Source organism: Lygodium microphyllum, chromosome 19 (genome assembly GCF_053477565.2).
Source record: "Lygodium microphyllum isolate KBCC chromosome 19, Lygodium_microphyllum_v1.1.10, whole genome shotgun sequence".
Lineage (NCBI taxonomy): Eukaryota > Viridiplantae > Streptophyta > Polypodiopsida > Schizaeales > Lygodiaceae > Lygodium > Lygodium microphyllum.
In genome coordinates, this window is record NC_141153.1 from 2,289,623 (window position 1) to 2,309,829 (window position 20,207).

The 20,207-nt window shown below is 41.7% G+C and overlaps 1 protein-coding gene across 1 annotated transcript; it reads left to right on the forward strand.

Moving 5' to 3' along the window:
• Nucleotides 1–2,664: 2,664 nt before the first annotated feature.
• Nucleotides 2,665–17,827, forward strand: LOC148019494 (Di-glucose binding protein with Leucine-rich repeat domain-containing protein). Its single transcript, XM_087700979.1, has 9 exons — nt 2,665–2,976; nt 3,254–4,300; nt 4,387–4,537; nt 4,624–4,695; nt 4,835–4,903; nt 4,999–5,067; nt 5,171–5,248; nt 16,905–17,113; nt 17,214–17,827. The coding sequence occupies exons 1-9, from the start codon at nt 2,865–2,867 to the stop codon at nt 17,321–17,323; spliced, it is 1,917 nt and encodes a 638-aa protein (XP_087557105.1). The 5' UTR covers nt 2,665–2,864; the 3' UTR covers nt 17,324–17,827.
• The last annotated feature ends 2,380 nt before the right edge of the window (nt 17,828–20,207 follow it).

The following is a 20,207-nucleotide window of genomic DNA, read 5'->3' on the forward strand; positions in this document are numbered from 1 at the left end:
ATGTCTTCACCATTTGGAAACTTAGGCCCAATTGGATAGAATGTACATTTGCTAAAGTGATTCCTTCCTTCTAGAATAGATTGACACGTGGGTGGAGAGGTATCACATCTTATAACATCTTTTCATATCACTATCCCTTGGTTTTGGACATGACTCATTAATCGATGCATCCCTTCACAGCTCCTCTTTCCCACTTGCCTTTGTGTTTCAATCACTCTTTTCTATCGAATAATCAGTTTTTAGGATACATATAGCAATTGATTGGTGAGTTTAGCACGTAGATTCTATCTAGGCGCATGGATGCATGGCCTATTTTTAGGGATAATGCATGTGCCTTGTCCTAACAATATGCTATTCGACATGCTTCTATTTTTCGTGTTGAATTGTAGTATATACACTCTTCGTTGAGACATTCACTCAGTATGCAACAAGATGGGGACAACTCTAATAATTTGGCCACATGTTTTGAATGGCTGAAATGTAGAGTTCAAGCTCTACAAGAGGAATAATATGCTAAGTTCAAATTGTTGGCTTGTTTGGATGCATTGCATGATACTAATTGTCAGACTCATCACTTTTTTTACTTGTTTGTATCAGAAATATACCCATGAGAATATTGTGTGATTGATAAACAAGCAAGGAAAAATGGTTGTTGAGCCCACATCCATTATTCAAATGTGCCTTGAATAGTACAGATCTTTGTTGGTATGCAATAAGTTCTTATTGATTCTGTTCTTTCTACTCAAATATACATTTGTGACTTGGTTCAAAATCAAGTCAAGCCTGAATGAAAATAATTGATGGAAGCAAATATCACATAGGAAGAAGTGGAGGATGTGCTATGCCATTTCCATCGTAGGAAAAGTTCGGGTTGGGATGGCCCCCCTAATTAGTTGTTTTCAATCAATGTGGAATGGCTTAAGGACATGTTGAATCACCTTTGCAAGCATGTTTGAAGATCCAAATCGATGATTGCACATAGGAAAATTTCACTTATTCCTCCGACCAAGGTTCCTTCCCCATCCACTTCGAAGTAGTGGAGGCCCATTTTGATAATGGGTTTGTTATATAAAATCTTTTCCAAAGTCATTGCCAATAGATTGCAAAAAGTGTTTCCACAATTAATTCATCCTTGCCAGTATGGGTTCATTAAGGGACAAAACATCATGCATAATTATTTTGAATGTTAAAATGGGGATTGATTATGCCAAAGCCTCGAGCCAACAAGTCATTGTGATCCAGTTAGATATTGAAAAGGCTTTTGATCATTTCAACTAGTCCTTTATGCGGCAATTGATGTCTACCATGGGCTTTGGTCCCCGCACGAGTTCTCTTAGTGACGCTATCAGTCAAGATGCAATGGCACATGTTGTGCTTAATGGGGGAGTCACATAAGAGATTACTTTATCCCATTCTCTTTGTTGAGGATGCCCTTTCAGTCCTTTATTGTTTGCATGGGTCACTCACCCCATGCTTTCTTTGTTGGATTGGTTGGCCGAGGATGGGAAGATTGTTGGTTTGTCTCTTCCTAGTGGTTCTCAACTTTTGGGTTAATCTTTGGCAAATGATTCCTTTATGTTTCTCAAGGCTGATTGAACTTAGGTAATGGCAGTTTGGAGTTTGTTTGGGTTTGGCCTTGGGCCTCTATATTAATGCTAACAAATCAACATTGATCTCTTCTACGGAGACAGGTTTGCAAGAACTGGGATGGTAGGAAGCTGTTGTCTCTAAAGGTGAGATTACCTCGCACTTGGGATATCCCATTGGTGTTGATGTGTCTCCTTGACCTTTGCTTGATTGGATATCCTCCCGTATTCATGTGAAGTTTATGTATTGGAATCTGAAGGCTAGTCTCTTCATGTGTAGCTCAAAATGGCTCAGTCTATCATGATTAGTATGGTTTCTTTATTTTTACCCTTGCTTCCTTGGGAGTAAGAAGTCTCTCTTGGAATTGGTACAACCCATCTACTTTAAGTTGTGGAAAAAGAAAGACAATCACTTGGGTTGGGTATGGATATCATGGTAGCATCTTGTTACTCCAAAACGGTTGGAGGGAGGGGAAAATAAGCCCGGTTACTCGAGCACAAATCCCTGCCCACCCTGAAATATGAAGGGACGTGATGCCATGTGTCCAAAATTGATTGATTCCGATTTTGATGGGTTGTGGACAAATCTTGGCCGACAACATCCCTCGCCCAAGGTGCACTATCCATGCCCAAGTCATGTAAAGACAAAGAGGATTCTCAATAAAAAAATATTGCATTAACTAAAGTTTAAACTCCCGCTAGTGGCAAGAGAGGCCATTGGCTTAACCATTATCCTGCATGAGACTTTTCGAAAAAAGAGTGGCATTTTGATGTGTAAAGTCTATGTGCTCAGTTTTTAAAATTTGTGTGATGGGCGGGCAGTAATCTGGCAATGTGTAACCACCCTAAATCTACCAATTGCACGACAATTCGTTTGCTACGCAATGCTACATTCCCACAACTTGGGACTGTGAAAGGGCCTTAGTAAAAATTTAAAACTGGAGATAATGTTTGCGAAGGGTTCTAAGGAATGCCTCTCGTTTTCGTCCTTTATCGTGAAGGGGTTGATGATGGGACGGCCGGCTGCCGGCACCTTCGTCAAAATTGACATCTCGGCCAAAAAAGGCCGAGGGGGCAAAAAAAAAGGGACAACTCGGACGCACGACATGCCAGACATTACCTCACGCAGAAGACAAGCGGACTGCTCCCCTTCCTTCTCCTCCTCCTTCCCGAGCAAGCAAGGGAGCTCGTGTGCACAGGAAGACGAAGACGCAATTATCGTGTCCTCGCTAAACCCTAGCGACGAGAATGCTGGCCCGCGGTCCTTCATAGCTCCGAATGCTTTTGAAACAGCTCGCTTCGTCCATTCCTGTAATGGCAACTGCAATGTGGCTGCTTTCTGGCCTCCTCTTGGCGTTGACATGCTTGGCATCTGCAGTTTCACCATACAGTTGCGTCTTTCTTGTTCCCGTTTCGAGCATTCTGTCTTCCACAATTTGGAAGCGCATGAGCTGTAGTGGCGCTTTCAAGTTTGTTTCTCAATAACATTAACGATCCGAGATCCAGTTGCTCGTTTTCCAAAATGTCTTGTGACTCCTATCAGAGAACGCTTTGTATTGGCAATGGAAGATGAATGTCATAGCTCAGCGTTGCCTTGTCCTTCATTTTGACTTTACTGATTCAGTTTGCAAGCGTGCTTTTACTGACAGATTTCTCATTGTCTCCAGATTACGCCATTCGGATAGACTGTGGTGGCTCCTCCAATTTCACCAATGAATTCAACCAGACATGGATTGCTGACCGGTACTTCACAGGGGGTTTCCCGGCACAAGTGTCTGAGCCAGACAGCTTTACAGCTGTGCAGGAGAAAACACTGCGCTATTTTCCAGTATCAGGTGGGAAGAAGAATTGCTATGTGGTGGATCTTCCGAGTGGCAGTTATTATCTGCGCATGTTCTTTGTGTACGATAATTATGACAACAAGAGTCACGCTCCAAGCTTCGATGTTTCTGTTGAAGGAACTGTGGTGTTCAGTTGGGGACCCGAAGCCTGGACTGAGGAGAATATGAGGATTGGAGCTTACTCAGACCTCTTTGCTTCCATTGAAGATGACGATGCCACTGTGTGCTTCTACAGTATTCGGACAGATTCACCAGTTATAGGAGCCCTAGAAATTGTTCAGGTCGATTCCGATAGTTATAACGGTACTTTACGGCAAAATTTGTTGCTGGTGAATTACGGTCGTTTCACAGGGGGAAATGAATCGTTTGGCCCTGGTTTGAGCAACGCTGAGGATCTGGCTGGCAGAGCCTGGGATGTGGATACTGCCTTCAGCCATAGCTCAGCAACAAAAATTGTTCTTTCTACCGATCAGTCTATAAAGAATGCTAATCGGGCACCTGATTATTTTCCAACCTTCTTGTACCAGAGGGCTCACACACTTAGTTATCAAGATTCTTTAGAGTACTACCTGTCAATTGACCCCCGGCTAGATTATATGATCTGGTTTCACTTTGCTGAGATAGATACAAGGATCACTGGCCCTCGGCAAAGAACGTTTGATATTTTATTGAACGATCAAGCTATCTTCAAAAATGTAGATATTTTCAGAGCGGTAGGCGATTTTGCAGCATATGACTTGCAGTTTACTGCACGAAATTTAACAAATGCAACCTTAAGTATCAAGCTGGTGCCACGATTTGGAGTTCCACTTATTTGTGGCCTCGAGAATTATGCCTTGCTTCCTAAAGACGTATCTACAGATCCTGCTGAAGGTGCACTTTGCAGCTGAACACTTTCCATTTTCATTAGTGTAAGGTAAAAAAACTTCAGCTTTGTTTGAACATGATGTGACTTTCAGTGATAGCAATGAGGGCATTGAAGCTTTCACTACAAGTACCGGAAAGAATGGGATGGAATGGGGATCCTTGCGCACCTTCCAATTGGGATGCTTGGGAAGGAGTAACTTGCAATCTTGGATCAAACAACCAAATGCTTGTGGTTACTCACTTGTAGGTCTTGCTGCTTTCTGTTGACTGTTGAAACTGTCTCTGTTAGTGATATGATCATGGGAGTATGACACAGTATTTTTGGTCAGAGATCTCTCGAATCAAGGCCTGCAGGGATCGATTGGCCCTGAGATTGTGCAGCTGACGCAGCTTTTGACATTGTAAGTAATCCAAGGCAGTCTTTTCCTTCTTGATGGTTGTCATAGCTTTCAATATTGCAACTACTCCGTTCCAGAAGCGCTTGTTTTTACTGCTTTGTGTTTATGCTCTAACACACTTGCATTGTGGATGGATTACTAGAAATCTAAGTAACAACAATATCAAGGGAAAGGTTCCAGAAGGACTTGGAGGAAACAACTTGATGTCATTGTAAGCATTATCATTGCTACTGAATCCATTGCCCTTCTATGTGTTTATGGACATTCTACTGTGATAACACTAATATGCCAGATGTTGCATGCCAGGGATCTGTCATTTAATGAACTATCCGGTAACATTCCCACAAGTTTGGGTTCTCGCTCTCTAAGAACTGTGTAAGTTCTTTGGTCTAAATGTAGCAGCATTGTAATGGGTCCTTCATATGAAGATCTGCCTGTTTTCAAGTGTTGCAACACATTTTTATGTTATTGTTTATAGGTTTCTCAATGGTAACCAGTTGGAAGGACAAGTCCCAGAAGCTCTCTACTCCATTGGTGTGACTGGTGGCTACATCAAGTACTATACTACTCTATATTATCACAAATTTATCATTGTCAAGTGAATGCAGGCGAGAGAGAGAGAGAGAGAGAGAGAGAGAGAGAGAGAGAAGTTCTGAGCACTTCTTAAAAGAACTAGTCCAGATGAATTTTGTAGTAACGTCTTGATTATTACTTGCACCCAGTTAAGAGTATTGAGTCATTCACTTCATCCTCCCAGGAGGAAGCATATGCAGAGTCATAGGTTTTCCATCCGTCAATCTAGCGTCAAAACGCAGTTGGGTTTGACACTACGACTCGAACCCTTGAGCTGAATCATATGTGACCCTACCTTATCAACATATTTGAACACATTTATGAGAAAACACAAAAATTGCAACTTGAGCACTTAACTAATAAGCATCTCCAAAACAACTATCAGATTCATGTGCCAAACAAAATGGCATGCGCAGAGAACAGAAAGCGCACATTAGCGAAGTCGGAGTCGATATAAAAATCACTTTTTACAAACACCCAAAAGTAACATGGCTCTAGCCTATAGACATTAATGATTAGTCTACGCATCGTCTTCATCATTCTCCTAAGTAACAGCATTTGTGCTTGCCCCTCTTCTTCTTCTAGGACCAGCAGGCGCAGAAGTACGGACCAAAACGACACTTTATTCCGATCATTTATAAAAAATTTAACCGAAAAAATGGCAAGACAAACGTAGAATGAAGAAATACTGCTCCAAATCACCGTCTGCGGTTTCCACTTTATTGATTACAGAAAGAACTAGCAAGGCAAAAACCACAACGAACGATGACAATGGATGCCAGAGGTCACGATCGGATAATTCTAATGACAATAATTATAGCGCTGGGACATGATCGGACAAATCCTTGGTTTGCATTTTATGGCCCTTTAGATAGCTAGTTATGGCCTTTTCTAAGGTTTACAAATTCCGTCAATATCTTAGCTATGGCCTGGGTACTTTCTGGCAAGGTTGCCACCAAGTTCGGTGCCCTTTTTAGTATGTTGTCCAACTGGCCTTTTTTGCACGTTCGTTCGGAGAGGAGAGGTAGTACAGCAGGACACGCCAATGAAACCGATACAGCTGGACACGCCAGTGAAACCGATAACATGGTAGATGCCAATCGAGTTGCCACATCAGGTGAAGTAACTTCGAAATTGTAGTAAAGCAGTTCGCAGGGATACTATCGAAATCTGTGGGGGAGATATCTGTTGGAATCTGTGGGGCAGCTAAGCTTCCGCTCCAACATTGGAATCCAATGGGAAGAAGGTGGCATTGCTTGGGCCAAGGAGAACCTCTTGTGGACATGAAGTCACCAATGTTTGTTCGCAAGCTTGTCAAGACACTTTAAAGCTAGATCTCCAAGCCTCTTCTAATTGCCGAAGGAAGTGTTGTTACATGGCAACAGGAATATTTCTTGCGTGTAGATGGCTCCTGAGGAAGAAAAGGACTTGCAGAGGTATCCTTGCTTTGATATTAGATGTGCCAAAGCATTCTTTGCAGTAGAAATTTGACAATAAAGAAGCGTGACACTAAACGTAAATATAGATTTTGATATTAGGTGCCTAAGCATTCTTTGCAGTAGAAAATTGACAATAAAGGAGGGTGACACTAAATGTAAATATAGACATTGTAAAATGCCAACAACCATGAGGACTTTAGGAATGTTGGAGAATACAAAAGGCTGATGCGAGCAATATGGTGTTGCGCTCTAAGAACTGGGTTGCGTATTAGAGGGAAAAATTGCCTATTTTTGCAATATGTGCACAACATCTTTGAAGCAATTTTTGTGAGAGCTGATAATGTAGTGAAGCCCATTGTTTGTTGGCTAATGATGTGTTGAGCTGATGTGGCAATGGCCTTGATGAGGAGACATTGCTGGTCTCACTGATGATAGTCGATGACTATGTTCATCACAAGCCTTTGTATAGATGCATACAAAATCATTATAGCTCCTCACGCAAGAAAGTGGAGCATTTCCCTTGTGATGCAGGAAGGGTGACGTTTGGGGTCCCCTCTTGAAAGTTGTGGTTCTACTGTGCATAATCATTTACCTAAAGTTGTTGATTGAAGCTCCATTCAGGACTGGATGATTGTGTTTTGCTTCCTCCACTTCTGCGCACATCATCCTATATGGTGGACATCTCAAGTGCGACACACTTGGGAGTTGTTCTTGGTGTCTTCCACACCATCTTCAGCTCTTGACTAACATATGAGCCTTGAGCAGAAAGCTTGCATTCAAGAGCACACCAAAACACTCTCAAAGATGTCTCAACCAACCTCACCAAAGCGATCCTTTTTGTAGGCTCTTTCTTCTGTGTCGATTTTCCCCTTCTACAAATGTAGACAATACAACAATAGTGGATTGCAAATTGGGAGTAATACACTATATTTAAATGCTAATGCATCTGATGGTATTGGTTTCTCAATATAGCTTGAAGAGTGTGTCGCGCTTGCGACGGATCCTGAAACACAGGAGCAGCGGTCCACCAAGGCTGCTGATGCAGGCAGCAACAAAGGGAGTGAAATGCAGTCCTTGGAAGGGGGACAAGAATCAGCAAAGATGTGGAGAGTGTGTCGCACTTGTGATGGATCTTGGAACGCAGCAGCAGCAGTTTGCCAAAGCTGATGATGTGGGCAGCAGCAAAGGGAGTGAAATGCAGTCCTTGGAAGGAAGACAAGTTGAAACCAGCCTTCCATTCGTGAGGGGTGGTAATAACCTAATTATAACTTAATTATAATAACCTGATTATAACTTAATTATATCCAGCAATAATTAGTGAAATGTTAAAATACAAACATTTACCAACCAATCTTGGACATTGGACACCCTATTGGCCCCAAAATTGGCGCCCCTTTTGGAATTTCTTTATCTTTAATTGCAATTGAATTCAAATACAATGGGATTCCTTCAATCCCCTTCGCAATCCAAAAGCCCCTTGCTGCCATTAATGACTAACAAGTCTTCAAATTGATTTGCTCTTTGATTTGTTCTGGTAATTGGTCTTCATTAACTCCTTGGGAAATGAAATTTGCCCCAAATTTGAATGTTGCCTCGTTCCTCACTTGAATCTTGCTAAGAATTAATTCTCAGCCCTGAAAATTCAAGTCTTGAGGCTTCAATCTTTTGGCATGCTTTCTAAGGTTGTTGTTAAATGCAACAAAATAGGGTTTACAGCAGAGAAAAATACAATTCCTTAGCCTCCAGGGATCAAAATGTTGAGATCTTGTAACATGCCTGGGTCGTGACATGTTTTAGTAGTCCATCGGGAGTTTAATCTAAAAGACGCTGCTTGGCACTCCCACGGAATGTCATAGGGTTTGTTGGATAGCGAATCTTGAGTCTACTCTGCAACGAAGCGTATCGACCAACCTTGTTAGGATCGACCTGAATCCTTTTGGATTTCTAATGTCAAGTCATTCTACAGCCTTCTAGCGTCGGTCTTTAGACGATCTACTTTGCGCAGAGCATCCAAACTGAGGTGGACTCATATCGCACTTGGTTCAAAGAGAATGGGAAACGAGAGAGATGTATCGCTCGACCTCTCTACCCGTAGGGTAAAGCCCCATTCCGGTCCTCTAAAACAATATGAGCGAGAGTTCTATCCTACGTTATATAAGGTCAATTAATCATAGCGATTTGAATGTTGAGAAGCCTCCCAGTTCTCTGGGACCACCCTTCCGTAAGACGGACCCGTCGAGGGTTCTGCTCACTCGCTTCTCGTGATAGCTTTAGTTTTCTACTTACCTAAGGGCACATTAGTGGTAACACATACAAGCAGCTTTCTTAATTAACCAGTTAGTCACATGTTCCTTTACGTAATTTTATACATTGACACGAAAACAATTCAGACAAATTCCTTGAAAATAAACTTTATATTAAAATTTCAACTGAGATACAAATCTCGTCCATAGGACGATTCTTGCAATCCGTAAGGATGCATCTTATTTTCCTCCAAGTTTCCGCCTTGCACTAGTAACAGGGCCTCGAGATTTCTTCCTGAGTCACGTAGACCATTTGAGTAGGACCCATAGGCAGGGGATTTACAACGAGAGTCCCCCCTGGCACTCAAGCATCCTCCTACGAGCAGATGTTTCTACGGAGAGACCTCTCACGACGTGTCGGTCCACATTCCTGACGTGGCTATCAAAAACCCCCTTGGATAGGGTTGGCGGCTAGCTGGGGGTGCTCAACATGTCTTTCCCAGGTGTTTCAACTTGAATCTAAATTGAAAGGCTTTTTTCTTATCAATTTCTTTGTTAGATGACTCCTTTTCCAAACAGGTATTCCTAAGTACGAACAAAGCAGAAGTGCATCTATAGAGGATTGAGAAAAGAAGTAGAGAAAAGAAGGTATTCGGAGAGAGAACACATCCAAACCACGAGCACAGACTGCAAAAAACAAGAGTTCACATACAGTATAACCCAAAATCCGATCAAATATAAGACAAAAGTTTCTGTAAGAAGTCAAAAAAACAGTCAAAAACAGCAAAAAGGCATGATAATGTAAGCGCCCAGCTAGGAGGAGATGCGGAGGCACCAAAACACAGGCTGAAACACATGCGCAGGCTGTACGGATGTTGATGTCAACAAAAAATCAGGCAAAATTGGTCGCCTGATTGGAACAACAGCTGCCGGATCAGAAAGAGGGAAAACAGTTCTGAAATCAGCAAGAAAACATAGCTGAAACACAAATCCTGAAATCTGATACCATGTTAGAAGTGGTGTAGCAATGGCAGCATAAACATGTGCTGAAATAAACTGCTGAACACAAGACAAAAGAAAAGAAAGAGATAACACAATACAGATGAGAACTCAGATGTATGCTCGGGAAATGGAATCCATATACCAAGACATGAGACAGTATAGATACAATGTGAGTCACCGGCTGTGGAGGCACTGGCACGTGCTCCCTCTCACCAAGAACTGTCCAGTGATGAATGAATGTGGAGAAGGGAGGCTGACAATAAATAGGCCAAAATAAATGCCTAAAATATGATAGGTTGTCCAACATTAAATGCTGGCCGACTGGCTGCAAATAATGCCAATCCACAATAAACAATGGCTAATAAAATGCCTAAAATGTCTCTATGCCCAGCCTACTGAACCACAAGTCCAGACTCAACCATGAGCTGACTAATCTGCTAACAGTTAGTCCCTGAATGAAGGACAAACCATAAGAAATAAGGAACCTTAACACACACATAGATAAGATCCAATGAGATTGCCTAGGTGCATTTAAATATTGGCCAAGGATGGAAAGTGGATAAGTGAGATGTGGGTGGGTATGACTGAGTCAAAGAAGCTTTCACACTATTTGACATAGCTATGCTCATCAAAAGGGCATACTATTGTTATGGCACAAAGATATCCTACAAATCTTGTACAACCTCCATGCCCAAGAAATAGGAGAGAAGTCGGTCATCCAACACACTATGGAGTGAAGAATACTGACCCCAAAACTCGTGTGCCCATGATTGGGGTAGAGTATGAGCTGGAGAGAGTGTTGTGCTATGATGGATCGTAAAACGCAGCAAGGCAGCCTCCAAGGTGTTTGGCAGCAGCAAATGTAGCAAAGTGGAGTGGGATCAGTGTCAAACAAGTAGAGAGGAGAGAGAAAACTGCAGATTGCAAATGCAGCAGTTTTCTGCACACATGGCGGCTGGCAACAGTAGGAGTGAGGGCTGGCAGCGGTCGCTTGATCAGCACGGTTGGTTTGGGGCTGGAAATAGCAGCCTTCTGCAGCCTTATACAGTAGAAGGCTGGACAGTAGGCACCAAATGAAGGACAGATTTGGCTGAGATATCCTCTGCGTACGAGGTGTGGACATCAAAGCTTTGGAAAAACAAGATTGAGGCTGGATGGAGGGCAGCATGAACCAACATAGGTTTTCGTGAATTACATGCAATACAAAAGAAATCAAATAGGTCATATTGGTTGGGATGGGGACCTAATTGATTTCTTTTTTTTCTCATCACATCTATTTTGGATAACAATGGTTAGAAAGTTTGGGTCCTCTCAATTAGGGTTTGTGCTTATGGGACACAAAACACTCTCTAGGAGCATGTATCTTTTTAATAAAAGGTTTAATTCATTAACTAATTGAGTTTTGGGGCTAATTTTAATAAGGCTAATGCATTTTTAGCTTGATAGGGGTCATATTGGGGTTTGTGCCGCTAAACAAGCTCCTACAAGCCCTGGAAATTCAATATATGCCATATCAAATTAGATCAAGTGGTAAAGTTAGACCTATCAAAGTGGGTCTTATTCGTAAATGCATGCTTGGCTAATGCAGCTGGATGGATGGGTTGATGAGGAGGGGGATATGTGGGTGGCATAGGATAGAAAGGAGGGTAACTAGGTGCTACATGAGGCATCAAAGTACTTGGCATGATGAATCTAGAGGTGTCCTAAAGGAGATGATTGACTTTTGGATGGTCCACATGCCACGGTGTAGGTTGGTCCAATAGGTATTGTCATGTTGGCAAACTTTGTGGCCACTAGAGAAATAGGAGAATAGGGTGGGGCTTGAGATGCATGGGTGGGATGCCCTTGTGTATAGGTCCCTATGGATGGTTGGGTTGGGGATTAAACCCCCACCACCAATGCATCTCCACCACTTGGATGTGCAAAAGCAAAGGACCTGAAGGGATAGGATGTGCCTATGTTTGAAGATTCCCCCTAATGTGGTGTATGGTTGGAGAGTTGGAATTGTGAATGGTGAGATGGAAAATGGTGTAGGAGGGTGTAAAGCTAGATGTGGATGCAACAGAAGAAAGGGTAGGAAGTAAATGTATCAAATTGATTTTGAGTTAAGTGAATAGTATCTTCTTCTTGAATATTACCAACATCTTGCAAGGAACTAGAAACATAAGGAAGAGAAATAAAAGTAAACACTTGTATGTTTGTCACTGTTGGTAATTCATATGTTTTGGGATGGTAATAAAGAGCTAATTAGTATACAATTTAATTTTGAGCTCAACAGTCCCATATGAAGTAGATGATGCACATAGATTGAGATTATAAGGGGATGAATGGAAGCCATGAGATTTTAAGAAGTTATTCATTCTATGGATGATTAAGGTACTTGCTTCAGCCCATAAAGAGCTTGCAATATGAGTACCTTTTCTTCATAGTTTAGAATTGAATAACCTTGGTCATTGTGCCACATAGACCTCCTCATCCAAAAATCCATTCAAAAAGGCACTCTTGACATCCATCTAATAGATTGGCCATTTATGGTGAGAGGACAAGGCTAGTAAAAGGATGTCAATTGTGCACAGTGAACATAGATTTACTCATAGTTAATGCCATGCTTGTGGAAACCCTTGCACCACAAGTCAAGCCTTGTATTTGTCTAAGGTCCTATTAGCTTTGAGCTTAAAACAAAAAATCTACATTGTATCATTGACCTTCTTATGACTTGGACGATCTACCAATGCCAAGTCCCATTTGGGCAAATGCTTTCTAGCTCCTCCATGATAGTGCCACATTCAAGATGTTTGAGGGCCTCTTGTACACTTTTTTTGGCTTGGAATGAGCTATATAATTTGTTATAAAGACATGCACAAAATGTAGTAGTGGGAGTTAGCCTAGCAAAGCATCTCCGACCCTTTTGGATAAGATTACGTGGAATGATCTTTGAATCCCACATGGTCTATTGGTACCAATGAAATAATGGGTCCTTTGGAGGTGGCCATGGAGTAGATAACTTTGTAGGTAGTTTAGGTATTGAAAGTAGATTTGTCTTCCAAAGTCTTGTTCGGGTCAATGCTTTCAAGCTTTTTCTCCATGGTACTACCACATTTAGGATGCTTGAGGGCCTCTTGTCCACTTTTTGGCTTGGAATGGACTATGGAATTTGTTATAAAGACATACACAAAATGTAGTAGTGGGAGTGAGCCTAGCAAAGCATTGTGGACCCTTTTGGATGGGATTAGGTGGAATGATCTTTGATATGCTCATGGTCTCTTGGTATTAATGAGGTAATGGGTCCCTAGGAGGTGGCCATGGAGTAGGTAACTTTGCACATAGGTCAAGTATCAAAAGTTGATTTTAGTCAAATGGCATAGAAGAACTTTCAGAAAAAGAACGAGGAGTAGAAGGTGTAGATTGAAGTGTTTGCAATGTGTCCCCCTCATCAAAACCACATCCCTCCTAACCAAAATCTTGTCTGTACAAGGATCGTACAAACGAAAGGTCCTAGGTTTAAAAGAATAGCCGACAAAAAGATACAATAGCTCAACTTTGGATACAAACTTACTCCTCTTGTCATTCGGCGTGTGTTTGTGTGTGTATGCACAACCACCAAAGACTTGAAGGTGAAAAATGGAAGGATGAGGGTTGTGGAATGTCTTGAAAGGGGCCCTTTTACAAGTCACCTTTGTTGGGCACCAATTGAAAAGGTACAATGTAGTTTTAATGACTTCTAAACCTATGTGCGTGGATATCTCAGTTGTAAACATGGAGTGTGCCATATACACAACAATTTGGTTCTTGTACTCCACTTCATTTTGAGATGGGGATTTGCTAGAGGTGAGCTGATGTTGAATGCCTTTGAGAACTTGCTAAATTTGTGGGAGATAAACTCGCCAACTTTATCACTCCTTGTTATCCCACGGTAGACACCCATATTCAAGGCACTCCTCATCAAATGTTGACTTACCCAAACCATGTTTACTATAAAACTTGAACCCCTTAGTAGTTGGGTAGGAGAGGAATTGTGCCATCAAACAGAGGCCATTAAGATGTAAGGTCTTGACCTATCACTAAACCATCTTGTCATCAATGACCATAATTGTGGTTGCAGTGAAGAGGACACTCTCCCCACAATGCATAGTTGATGGACGGAAAAGTAGATTCACCCCAAGTCATGGTATGCAAGCAATACACATTGTTCGACATAGCAAGATCTGGGTCTTGGTCATTATCAAACTTGACCTTACCAATGCCTCGAACTTAGCCAAGTATTTGTTTCTGCATTAGACACTACCCATCACCACCTCATGGGAGATAAGGATGTCCTCAAGTGGTGACAAGTGTTCTATAGCTCCACTATTCACTATCCATGTAGCCTAACCGCCACATGGACAGGTGGGGTGGACCTCTATAGAAGTCTCATCTAGAGGCAACTTGTAGATGTGGACCAAGCTTTGAACCTTGTGTGAGTCTACAAGTACAAGGTAGCCTTGTGAGCTGAAGTTCATCAATGGTCCCACGAACCAATCCAAAATCCACTCTGGAGTTGAGAAGGGCATCGATTGTGATGGCTGTCCAGTGGGTGCATGACTCAAGGGCATCCATTAGCCTTGAACTAGAGGTTGGCCACCACTTTTCCACCCTTGAGGGGTTCATTTGCAATAGGTGGGTGGAGGTTTGTGTATAGGGTTTTTGAGTTGGGTGCCCTTGGCCTTAGATTGACACTTATTATTGAAATGGCCTACCTTTTAGCAACGGTATATTTTGTCAGCCTGGTCTTAGGCTCAACTAGGAATTACCTTGCTCATCACTAGTCCTTTTAGATTGGATATTGTTCTTGCCTTTCCCCTTGCTTCTCCCTTAGGGGAGTGGAAACAAGAGCCCTTTTGAAGATGGTAGAGGGTTTCTTATGATCTTGGTCAAGTGATCATTTGTAATGCAACAATTGACACTTAAAGTCATAGAACGTCGGAAAGGTAGATTGGGATATGATTTGCTGCATAAGATTAAAGTATTTGGGAGTCAACTTGTTAACGAACAAGGTGACTTGGTTGTCATTGGACTTTTGGGGTCTCATGGTAGCAAACTTGGCAAGTAATTGTCGATATTCAGCCAACTTGACCTTTAGGTCATTTGATCAGATATTTTGAACTCTTGGAGCTCATGGTCAAGGTTGATTTAGTGAGTCCTATCATGAACTGTGGGGTGGATCAGAGTGTAGGTAAAGGAGTTGCTGAATAAGAGCTAAAGGGTCAACTAAGCTTTGGCATGTGGGGCAAACTGTGTAGCCACTAGGGTAATTGAGGGTGCGCCAAATGCATGAGAACGTGTTGCAGTGTTTGGGGGGTGTAGGCAAGGGAACCAAGGTGATGTGGGGTTAAACCCATCACGGTGGGTCTAGGAGCACTAGGCAATGTAGTCGGGGCCATGTGAGGGGTAGAGACTCCTTGTGAGAGCAGAGGAGATGAAATAAATGACGGGTATCGGGTAGAACCAGGTGGGAGAAAAGTGTAGGTGTAGAAAAGACAAGGGTGGGAGTGAAAGTGTAGTTGTAGGAGAAAGCTTATACAGGAGTGGGAATGATGTGAATGGCTCAGAAGGTGGGAGCTTGGGTGATTCAGGCTGAGACACCATGAGTTAGTTTGTGGTTTCTCTGGTAAATCTAGCCCACACTGTGAGTCAGGTGTCTTTAGGAATGTGGCTCTTATAGCATGTGAAGAGACGCTATGATTTATAGAGAGAACACGACGTGTATGGCAACTCATGACTAGTAAATGAACTCTTAACAATAATGTTGAGGGAAAAGAAGTGCACAATAACTCAAAGAACAAACTGATAGCATAATGAGTCAAGTACACTGTACAACCAGTGAGCTCAATGGAGCAAAAGACCATCCAAATGATGCCAAAGATCAAGGATGAAGTCTTTGAGGATGAGGAAGTGCAGGGGTGTTTACAGATTCAATGGTCCTTACAGAAGAGAGGCTGAAAATAGCAGGTGCAGAACTTGGAAGCAGCCCACAAACTGAGGAAAGGCTGGACTGCCAAACGAAGATGTTTGAGGGTTGATGGAGTGGGCCTGCTGTCCAAGATGGCTGTTGGACTGCTGATATGCAACAGGTGATCACTGATGACTATCATGGCAGCAGTTGAGCAGTGTTGACCTGCTGCAAATGAAGTACCAAGCCACAACCTGTTATCAGTCATTTGTGTTGTGTACAGTCATGTCCTGCCTGTGAGCCCCATTCTGAATCAGATGGGGACATTAGAAGCTCTGACATTTTATCTGTTGGTCATTTCATGTATGATATGCTTTGATGCAGGTGGCAGTCCAGTGCCTTCTAGAGTCTGCATTTCAGTGCATTACACTTTTCAGTTGATTTTAGTCTGTTCACTCTGGCTGTTTTAGAAATAGAACATAGACTTTATCTTCTCTTACAACAGACTTTATCTTTATCTTCTCTTACAACAGAAGCACTCCAACAAGAAGATGATAAAACATTTTTGTTGTCACAATCAAAATCTCTCTTTATCTGAACCTTTCATTTATACCTTCTGCTGTAAACATGTTAAGAGTGGTTCATTGTGATAGTCAAAGATGAGAAAAAGATCTGGCTACACTGAAGGATCAAGGTCTCTTAACATCTCAACAAGATTTAACATTTTCATAGAGAAATCTTACAATGTAGGCCTAAAGCAAGAAAAATGGAAGTTGAAGAAGCAAGGCCACAACTTAGAGGAGTCTGAAGGAGAGAGAAGAAGAAAGGAGGAGAATAAAATGGGGAGAGATCACAACCGACCTGTGGGGGCTGCGCGCACCACTGTTTTGAAATCTTTCTTGCATCAAAGGCATTTTGCATATTGTTTTCATACTGATTTTTGTGTAACTAGAGCCCCACATTGTGTCTGGACTTAAAAGGGCTATTTAGTTTGGGCTGCTTGCTTATGAAATTTTCTTCTTGCAGCTTGACAGACAATCAAGGCCTGTGTGGAGTTCCATCACTTCCAGATTGCTCTTTACTTTGGAGAAGCAATCATCTATCAACTGGAGCAAAAGTGGGGATCACATTTGCAGTTTCAGTTACGGTGTTGGTAGTTTGCATAGCTGTATACCTGATCATTCAGAGAAGGAAGCAAGACGACTACAATTTTAGTCTTCCTCATCAGCTTGCAAGTGAGTGCTCCTTCTTACATATCGAGTTTGATGTTGCAAATTGGACTTGTTGTTTGTCATGTCTTGATGAGGCTGACTTAACGTTCCTTTATTATGATAGGTAAGAGTGCTCGTTTCAAGAAAACAAGGCTCAGGTTTGAAGGAGAAGACACAAACACGAATTTCATGAGAGTTACCCCGACAAAGTTGGGCTACACAAATGCGTTGTAATTTAAAGCGATCTGGAGATCGGTACTGCAAAATATTTATACACTAGGCATGTGCCTGACAACAATCTTGGGGAATGCAATCATGACGACACAGATCAAGAAAACTAACTGACATGGGCATACTGAAGACTGACAATTAGCTCGGAATGGATCATGCACCTGATCCGAGGCGCCCCGGGGGCGGGCTGGGGGGGGGGAAGGGGTTGGAAAATTTCCCTCGATTTTCATGATTAAAATTGGTTGTAAAAAATGCAAACCAGTTGTACAGAAAAATACAAACGCTCATTCTTTTTCATGCTTGTTCACTGTTTATACAGCGTGTACAAAACAAAACACAAGCTCATTCGAGAGTGAACGTGGGATCCAAAAATGATCGGGGGGATCCTTCTCGCGACCCAACATGAGCTTTACTTTTATGTCAATCTTGTTACGAGTGCTTTTCTGAGTAGACATTTGCGGTAGCATCTCTCCGTGCACACCTATATTGAAACCCTAAAGCTATTGAAATCATTGTTTTCCAAAGCTTTTCCGAAACTGGCAGGTGTTCCTCGCTGTGTGTACTATGTAAAAGGCATGTTAAATCGATCCAACATTTGTTCTGGGAGTGTTTAGAAGTGAAAAGCTTATGGAGAATGGTCATGAACTGGGTAGCGAGGGTTGGATTTTTGGTGACTATGGATATCTCAACGAATCCATAGCAGAGTTGTGGGATATTACGAGGGCAATAGTAATCCGGAATATATGGAGATTTAGAAACATGAACCTTTTCGACAACCCTTCTAGTAGAAGCAGTAATGTAATGAGATGTAAGGAAGAAGTGCTTGTAGCCTTCAAGGGGCTTGGGAAAAAGAAGCCCATTTTTAGGGCCTTCTTTAAGTTCTTGAAAAAGCACGAACTGTTCACAACAGCTGGTTCGTTGCCAGTTTGGCTGATGTACGTAATTTCACATATCAATATTATTCTCGCATTATAAAAAAAAGCTATTGAAATCTATCATCCATCATTATTTTTGACGTGTTTGCCATGGGATTAGTTGCTTTCTTTAGGTCAATCGTTGGATATCGCATAGGTGCCTTTGTCGAATAAAACATAGGAATGGTTTTACTACAAGCGCATTTTGGCTTCTCATGTGGTCGTGGAAGAAATTTTCATGAAAACAAGGCAATGTAATTGAATCGGTCTGCCAAAAGCAAGCGTGATTTACTCCTCCAAAGTGTTTGGATGTGGCTTGCTAGATTGGTCCTAGCGGACAACCATTGTTCTTGAGTCACTTCAAACTATTATCTCTAGCCTTGTTAAAAGTAGTTATGGCCAAGTTATAAAGCTCTTGTTGAGCTTGTAATTCTTTATGGAGAATGTAGCGCACCATGCAAAACAAAAGTAAAGCATGGGCTAACTATACTCATGCTTCAGAGTAGCTTCACATGGTGAGTTCAGGGAAGGAATCATGTAGATTTTTCACACAAGAAATGGCTTCACGCCGTGTGTTTCTACCAGGAAGTGGTGGATGCCCAATCCTTGCCCAAAGTGTGGTATGCACTTTTTGAAATTGGGTGCAAGACATCCATGCACAGTACCTTTACACACCAAAATGACACATTTTGTATTAAAGTGAAAATCAATAGTTTTGATCGGATACAAGTGCATGCTCTCTTTCTATTTCATTTTTATCTCTACTTTTTTCCCTTTATCTCTCTCTCAACTTTTCTCTTCTCACTCAAATCTTTTCCCTCCCTCTCTCTAGATCCTCCCCTCTCTCTCTATGCATTTAAATTTAAAACTAATATCTAGGCAAAAAAGTGCAAATAATTTTTTTAAAATATTTCCTTTGTTTATCTCTAAGACTTTTTAAAAATGTTTAATTAAAAGACCTCTCTCTCTCTCTCATTATATTCTCTCTCTCTCTCCCCTTTCTCTTTATTTTTTTGTTGATTTAAGACATTAAAAAAATTAATTAAAATGTTTTAATTTGAAAACATTAAGAAAAGTTTAATGAAATTTAAAAATACAATGTCATTTATATTTATAATAGGTTATTAAATACCCTCGCAATGTCCCATTCAAGTTCAACTTGAAATCTACATGTCCACCCTTGGGAATTGAACTTGACTTCTTAAATTACGCGGATAGATGCTTTAACGATTGCTCTAGATGCCATTGGGTTTTTTTTACTAAAAAAAAAGGTTTTGAGATACACAGAGAGAGAGAGAGAGAGAGAGAGAGAGAGAGAGAGAGAGAGAGAGAGAGAGAGAGAGAGAGAGAGAGAGAGAGAGGGAGGGAGAGGGAGAGGGAGAGGGAGAGGGAGAGGGAGAGGGAGAGGGGGGTGGCAGTGGGCCCCCCAACCTATTACTCTTGGAAATGCAAACGAATACCCTTTTTAGCATGACAAAACATATTGGCCTATATGGAAATGCAAATGAGTACCTTTTTTAGCGTCACGAAACATATTGGCATGTATCAACAAGCTTCTCAAAGCTAAGGCTAGGTTCACATAGAAGCAGCAGTATTGCAAACCATGACCAACCTTTCGCCTCCTTTGTGTGAACAGTGAAGCCGGAGGCACAATGTGCTACAAGAAGGTAAAGAGAGGTTTTTTCTTAGTGCCATGGCTCTTTTCAGGGGGAGGGGTTGGTAGAAAGGGGGTGGTTCCAGCAGAAAGAGGAGGGAAGTCTCAACCGTTTGGAAGATGCCATGTCAAAAGTACACCCCTTTCATATATCTCTGTCATCGCTCATCTGAACCCAGCTTAAGTTCATTTATGAGATAAAGTATATTGACTCGGTGCACCTATTGTGGTTGTACTCTAGAAGAATGGAAAGATTCAAGAACGCATAAATTACAAGAAAGTAAACACAACTCTACTAAAGGAGACCACTACTCGTTGC